The sequence below is a fragment of the Arachis ipaensis genome, chromosome B2 (assembly GCF_059453495.1).
Source record: "Arachis ipaensis isolate K30076 ecotype BB chromosome B2, ASM5945349v1, whole genome shotgun sequence".
NCBI lineage: Eukaryota > Viridiplantae > Streptophyta > Magnoliopsida > Fabales > Fabaceae > Arachis > Arachis ipaensis.
The window spans coordinates 100,438,494-100,446,095 of record NC_142437.1 but is presented as its reverse complement, the minus strand read 5'-3'; the positions used below and the strand labels follow the sequence as shown (position 1 = coordinate 100,446,095).

At 40.8% G+C, this 7,602-nt stretch overlaps 1 protein-coding gene across 1 annotated transcript; it reads left to right on the top strand.

Annotated features, from left to right (window-relative positions):
* The first annotated feature begins 232 nt into the window (after positions 1–232).
* Positions 233–7,260, top strand: LOC148575008 (uncharacterized). Its single transcript, XM_088505330.1, has 2 exons — positions 233–1,358; positions 7,030–7,260. The coding sequence occupies exons 1-2, from the start codon at positions 233–235 to the stop codon at positions 7,053–7,055; spliced, it is 1,152 nt and encodes a 383-aa protein (XP_088361456.1). The 3' UTR covers positions 7,056–7,260.
* Positions 7,261–7,602: the final 342 nt, after the last annotated feature.

Below are 7,602 nucleotides of genomic sequence, written 5' to 3'. Positions count from 1 at the left end.
GGTAGGGTGTTACATTAATGGTATCAGAGCAGTTCGTTCCTATAGAGCCTGAAAGACGGACTGATTGTGCTTCTGTGCATTCTCTGTATATGTGTTTATGTGCTATTAGGATATCTGATTGATATATATGGCATAAACGTTTGTGAGCATGCATTTGGAACTTAAAGCATTAGACCTGCGATATTGAGACTGATCAACTTAATATCACTTGTTTGGTGTGTATAGGGACCAGATGTCGACTCGCGGACGCGGTCGCGGGCGAGGTAGAGGTAGGACAGGCACCGTTACTCCTGTACCCACAGGGACTGATCCAGTAGACTTTATGGCTGCCTTGGAAAATATGGCTGCAGCTATGCAGGCAACGGCTGAGGCACTGGGTAATCAGATGAATCAGGGTAATCATGGGAACAATAATGATGGAGACGGTCCTATGACACTTGCTACATTTCTGAAAGTTCGCCCTCCGACTTTTAGGGGAACCTCAAATCCAACTGATGCAGATAATTGGATTCAGGCTATGGAAAGGGCGTTACAGGCACAACAGGTTCCTGAAGAGCAATGGGTTGAATTTGGGACTTATCAGTTGCAAGGTGAAGCTCAGTATTGGTGGCAGGGAACACGACGTATCCTGCAGCCTGATGGTGCTGTGATTCCTTGGGAGGTTTTCCGGACAGAGTTCTATAAGAAATACTTTCCTAATTCAGCTAGAAATGCCAAGGAACTTGAATTAATGCAGTTAAAGCAGGGACAAATGACTGTTGCTGAGTATACCAGCAAATTTGAGGAGTTATGTCGCTTTTCTCGTATCTGTCAAGGTGCGCCTGAAGATTTTGCTGAATGGAAGTGTATTAAATATGAGGGAGGTCTTCGGAGCGATATTCTGAGCTTCGTTGCCCCAATGGAGATCAGGGTATTTTCTGAATTGGTGAATAAGAGTAGGGTGGCTGAGGATTGTGTGAGGAAGGCGGCAGCAGAGAAAGGGAGTTTGAGGATGCCTTTTCAGAGGCCTTCAGGGAGGAACTTTGCTCCGAGAGGTAGGAATTTCAAACGTGGAGGTTTTGTTTCACAGCAGACTCAGGGTCAAGGTAATTACAGAAGGCCAAATACCAATGCTAGTCAAGGAAAAAGGTTTGGGAAGCAGCCACAGCAAGATCTGAATTGTCAGAAGTGCGGAAAGTATCATCCTGGAGTTCCGTGCAGACTAGGACTTGGAGTGTGCTATTCCTGTGGACAGCCCGGGCATATAGCCAGTAATTGCCCTGAGAAGAAGAAGTATGAGACTGGTAGGGTGCAGCAGCCGGGGAGAGTATACACCACTTCTACCATTGGTGCTGAGGGATCTGAGACACTGATTAGAGGTAATTGTGAAATGGCTGGTAAAATCTTAAATGCTTTATTTGATTCAGGAGCAAGTCATTCATTTATTGCATTTGAAAAGGCCCATGAATTAGGATTGAGAATGGTGGTTCTAGGTTATGATTTGAAAGTATATAATGCTACTCATGAAGCTATGGTGACTAGGATAGAATGTCCACAAGTTCCTTTTCGAGTGCAACAGCGTGAATTTGTGCATGATTTGATTTGTTTGCCTATGACTGGTCTTGATCTCATTTTGGGATTGGATTGGTTATCCAAGAATCATGTTTTGCTTGATTGTTCTGAGAAGTCAGTACAGTTTATGCCAGAAGGGTCAGAAGCACCGGTTGTGGTGAATAGTTACTATTTGAACTCTATGATAGTAAATTGTTCTGGAACCGAATGTCAGGGTATTATGTTATTAACTGCGGGAGTATCAGGTGATGATCAGAGTTTAGAGCAAATTCCGGTTGTATGTGAATTTCCAGATGTGTTTCCGGATGATATTAATGAATTCCCACCTAACCGAGAGGTTGAATTTGCAATTGAGTTGGTACCTGGATCCGGTCCAATTTCAATTACTCCTTATAGGATGTCGCCTTTAGAAATGGCTGAACTGAAAGCTCAGCTGGAAGATCTGTTGGGTAAGCATTTTATCCGACCAAGTGTTTCTCCGTGGGGAGCGCCAGTGTTACTGGTAAAGAAGAAGGATGGGAGTATGCGGCTGTGTGTCGATTATCGGCAATTGAATAAGATCACTGTGAAGAATAAATATCCGTTGCCTAGAATCGATGATCTAATGGATCAGTTACAGGGTGCCGGTGTATTTTCTAAGATTGATTTGCGATCCGGATATCATCAGATAAGGGTTAGAGACGAGGATATTCCGAAAACTGCTTTCAGAACCCGTTATGGTCATTATGAGTATACAGTGATGTCTTTCGGGTTAACTAATGCCCCGGCAGTATTTATGGATTATATGAACAGGATTTTTCGACCGTATCTGGACAAGTTTGTTATTGTCTTCATTGATGACATTCTTGTTTATTCTAAGACTGAAGAGGAACATGCTGATCATTTGCGAACTGTGCTGCAAATTCTGAGAGACAGGAAGTTATATGCTAAGCTATCTAAATGTGAGTTCTGGAAGAGTGAAGTGAAGTTTCTCGGCCACGTGGTGAGTAAGCAGGGGATAGCTGTGGATCCTGCTAAGGTGGAAGCAGTGATGAATTGGGAGCGACCAACTTCAGTGACAGAGATCAGGAGTTTCTTAGGTTTGGCAGGGTATTATCGCAGATTCATTAAGGGATTTTCACAGCTCGCCTTACCTTTAACTAAGTTGACTAGGAAGGATACACCTTTTATCTGGACTCCGGAATGTGAAGAGAGTTTCCAGGCATTGAAGCACAGGTTGACTACTGCACCTGTATTGGTATTACCTGAACCAAGTGAATCGTTTGAAGTGTATTGTGATGCATCTCTGAAAGGGTTGGGGTGTGTTTTGATGCAGCACCAGAATGTTGTAGCATACGCCTCACGGCAGTTAAGGCCGCATGAGATGAACTACCCGACACATGATTTAGAACTTGCTGCTGTTGTGTTTGCTTTAAAGATTTGGAGGCACTACCTCTATGGCGTTAAGTTTCATGTTTTCTCAGACCATAAGAGTTTGAAGTATCTTTTTGAGCAGAAAGAGTTGAATATGCGTCAGAGGAGGTGGATGGAGCTTCTGAAAGATTATGATTTTGAATTGAATTATCATCCAGGAAAGGCGAACGTTGTGGCGGACGCTTTGAGTCGGAAGTCTTTATATGCAGCTTGGATGATGCTACGGGAGGAAGAGTTACTAAAGGCATTTCAAGGTTTGAATTTGGGAGTTAGAGAAGAATTTGGAATTTTGTGTTTGAGTCAGTTACAGATTTCAAGTGATTTTAAATCAGAACTTCTGAAGGCTCATCAAGATAGTGAAGCGTTACGTAAGGTATTACCAGCAGTTGAACAGGGAAAACAGTGGAGAATGTCAAAAGGTCAGGATGGTTTATGGAGGTTCAAGAACCGGATTATTGTGCCTGATGTTGGAGACCTACGACAAAGTATCTTGAAGGAAGCTCACAAGAGCGGGTTTTCAATTCACCCAGGGAGCACTAAAATGTATCAGGATCTGAAAGCGATGTTCTGGTGGCCAGGTATGAAGAATGATGTGGCATTGCATGTATCTAAATGTTTAACGTGTCAGAAGGTTAAGATTGAGCATCAGAGACCATCAGGGACCCTTCAGCCTTTGGAGATTCCACAATGGAAATGGGAGAGTATCGCAATGGATTTTGTGATAGGTTTGCCTAGAACCCGATCTGGTTGTGACGCTATTTGGGTGGTTGTGGATCGACTGACAAAATCAGCTCACTTTCTTCCTATCCGAATAAGTTGCACAATGGAGGAATTGGCTCGAATGTATATCAAAGAGATTGTCAGGTTGCATGGTGTGCCTTCTACTATCATATCTGACAGAGATCCTCGTTTCACATCAAGGTTCTGGGGAGCTTTTCAGCGTGCATTTGGGACTCAGTTAAGCTTGAGTACTGCGTATCACCCTCAGACAGATGGTCAGTCAGAAAGAACTATTCAGACCTTGGAAGATATGCTAAGAGCTTGTGTTTTGGACCAACCGGCGAGCTGGGACCGGTATATGCCATTAGTAGAGTTTGCTTATAATAATAGCTATCATGCGAGCATCGGAATGGCTCCATATGAGGCTCTGTATGGCAGGAAATGTCAATCTCCATTGTGTTGGTATGAAACTGGAGAAAGGAGTTTATTAGGGCCTGAGATGATAGCCGAAACGACTGAGCAGATAAAGAAGATTCGTAGTCGAATGCTTATAGCCCAAAGCCGCCAAAAGAGCTATGCTGACCAGAGGCGAAAGCCTTTGGAGTTCGAAGAAGGAGAACATGTCTTTTTGAAAGTTACACCAACCACTGGAGTGGGAAGAGCTATTAAGACCAAGAAACTGAATCCCCGTTATATTGGACCGTTTGAGATTCTGAAAAGAATTGGACCAGTGGCTTATAGAATTGCCTTACCGCCATACCTTTCGAATTTGCACGATGTATTTCATGTATCACAGCTTCGGAAGTATACTCCTGATGCAAGTCATATTCTAGAACCAGAACCAATTCAAGTGAGAGAAGATCTAACACTCCCAGTAATTCCGGTGAGGATTGATGACACCAGTGTTAAACGATTACGAGGAAGGGAAGTATCATTGGTAAAAGTAGCTTGGAGACGAGCTGGTATCGAGGAACATACCTGGGAACTCGAATCAGATATGCGAAAGGACTATCCACATCTCTTTTCAGGTAACTATATTTGAATTTTGAGGGCAAAATTCTTTATTAGGTGGGTAGAATGTAAACCCCGGTTAAATTAGTAGATAATTAGTTAATAAATTATTTTTTAATAAGGAGGATTAGAAATGCGAATATTATATCAAAATAGGGTAGAGCTCATCGAAACGAGAATTTTGACACTAATTTTGAAGAAAACGGTCCAAAAATGGACCGAAAGGACCGAACCGGTTGAACCGGTTGAACCGGACCCGAACCGGGCTATCGGTCCAACCGGACCAGCCCATTAAAAAGAGCCACGGGCTCTTTTTCCCTCATTTCCTCAAGGATGCAGCTGAGCTCCAGGGAGAGGAAAGGAACGCCGAACCTTTACGGCAAAGTTCCAAATCCCGTAATTCCTCCGTTCGAGCTCCGATCGCCGCACCGTTTGCGGCCACGCGTTCACCGCGTCGAGCTCTACATTTCTACCGGAACAATTTCATAGGTAACTTGCTATTTCACTCTCAGCTTCATCTTCCCCCAATTTTCGAATTTTAAGTGGGAATATTGAATTTCTTTGATTTCTGATGTTTTAGGATCCAATTAGCTTGAGAGAAACGTTCACTCTTGCTTATGTGAAGCTTGGGTAAGGTGAGGATACGATAATTCTATTTTAATTTCATTAAATTTGAGCTTTGAGTATTAAATTGGGTATATATGTATTATGAATGTGTATTAGGTTGAAAATAAATAATTGGAGCTTGAAATTGTGAATACTGGAACTTGGAGGAAGCGGATTAATTGAGTTTTGAGGGGCTGTTTTGGTTTTGAATAAATAGCTTTGGTCGTTACGTGGAAATCGGCTAAGGTATGGTTTAGGTTTCTTGCATTTAATATATAATGTTCTGTGAAAACTTAGGCTAGATGACCATTGGATAAGTTGGAATGCAGGTGTATGTTTAATGTTTAGTAATTTATCGATGAATATATTTGGTTGAAGTTTATTGGATAATTAGTTTTTAATTTTGGATGGTGAATGTTGTTATGTTAATTTGGAGAGAATTATGGTTGAATGTTATTGTTGAGTAACTAATGATTTGGTGAATTATTGATTTGAGGTATAACTATTGTGGAGGTTGTTGTGATAATGAGGTATTTTGTGTTAAAAGCCTAGGATTTGTGAACTATGATCCTTAGTTGAATTTTGGTTGTTGGATTTGAATATTGTATGAGTTTAATTGTTGATTTGAAGTAGATTTATTGTGGTGATTGTTATGATGATGAGGAAGGGTATGTTGAATTGAAAAGAAAGCAGGTTTGGACCCGAAAAGGGTGGCAAAGTCCGAGTTTTAGAGGAGATGCTGCCGAAATTTTATAAAAAATTAGAGATTTTATTTAGATGATTATTTAAAAGATATTTAGATTTAAAGGTTATATGGTTTAATTTTGGGTTATTAAGATAGTGAGTATGTTTTAAGTTTGAAGTTTGATTCTTAGAAAAGAATGAATTATGTTTTGAATTGAAACTATTGATGGATGGAATGGGAGGTGATATAATGAAGGATAAGGATTGAATATGTTTAATGTATGATGATGAATGAGATGCAATTGGGAATGATGTGGATGTTGATGAATTATAATTGAATTATTTATATGGCTTATGAATTTGAATAATCTGAGATACGAGATTCCCTGGATTAAGTGCCGTGGCTTGCCACCACGTGTACCAGGTTGAAAACTCGATACTCTGTTGACCCTACGACGTAAGTGTGACCGGGCACTACATAAATTCCCGGGAATGTTACCCCCATTGAGCAATATTGATTATTTGAGAAAAATCTATGCATAGACTCTTGGGGATGCACGTCGGGGGACAGTCTAAGGACAATTCAGACTTGTCGGGTTGGCTGGATAACCGACAGATGAGCCTCATCAGCCATAGGACAGGCATGCATCATATGCATATTACTTGAATTACTTGCTTGTGCTCTAATTGGGTGTGCCTATCTGTATTTGCCATGCTAAATGTGTATTTGTTACCTGCAGTAGTTGTAACTTTCTTGTGTTTGCCTTTATCTGTTTATTTGTCTGTGAAAATGCATGATGGAATTGGAGGTATGGAGGAATGGCAGTATAGGACTTAGATTTAAGGTTAAGTTAAGTTAGGATTAAATATTTCTAGGAAACCACCTTTTAAGGCTTCTGTTTAATACTTTAAGCTCTACAATCTGAGTGTCGGCGTTCTAGGATTGCCTCTGGCATTCCCAGGACCTTATATATTATGTGTGTGGCACCTTTACCATACTGAGAACCTCCGGTTCTCATTCCATACTATGTTGTTAATTTTCAGATGCAGGTCGAGAGGCATCTCGTTAGGCGTCTGGACTCTTGAAGCGGAGTGGTTACTGGGATATTTTGTTATGCTATGATGTATATATATGTACTTAGTTTTCTCTCCGCATGACTTATTCTTTTTGATCCTCTTAGAGGTTTATGGAGAGGCAGGATTGTGTATATGTACTTTTGGGTTTTGGATATGTATGTATATATATGTGTAAATATTCTCCGGCCAGTCTTGACTTCGCAGGCTGAGTTAGGAGCTTGATATTTTGTATCTTTGGCACTCTATTCCTACTTCTGTTATCTTATTTTTGACAGTTACAGTTTTCTTAGCATGCAAGTTAACTCGTTCCTTGAGCGTTGCGCTTTTATCTCGCGATTTTTATTTTCCCTATCCTTCAAGGCTCCTAGCATATTATAACTCTTCTGCTATTATATGTACTTATTTTATTTTAGAGGTCGTAATACCACATCACCTTTGTTTTACGACTTAAGCGTAAAGCTTTGTGTGGTAGGGTGTTACATCAGATATCATTATTCATTACTATGTCAAGTCATTTTGCCAACAAAATAATAGTGATTT

What these genes read in the sequence shown, in the direction of transcription:
- LOC148575008 (XM_088505330.1), top strand. Translation starts at nt 233, where the DNA reads ATGTCGACTCGCGGACGCGGTCGCGGGCGAGGTAGAGGTAGGACAGGC. An exon ending in ATCTGAGACACTGATTAGAG is followed by an intron (nt 1,359 to 7,029) that starts GTAATTGTGAAA and finishes GTTAATTTTCAG; the next exon opens with ATGCAGGTCGAGAGGCATCT.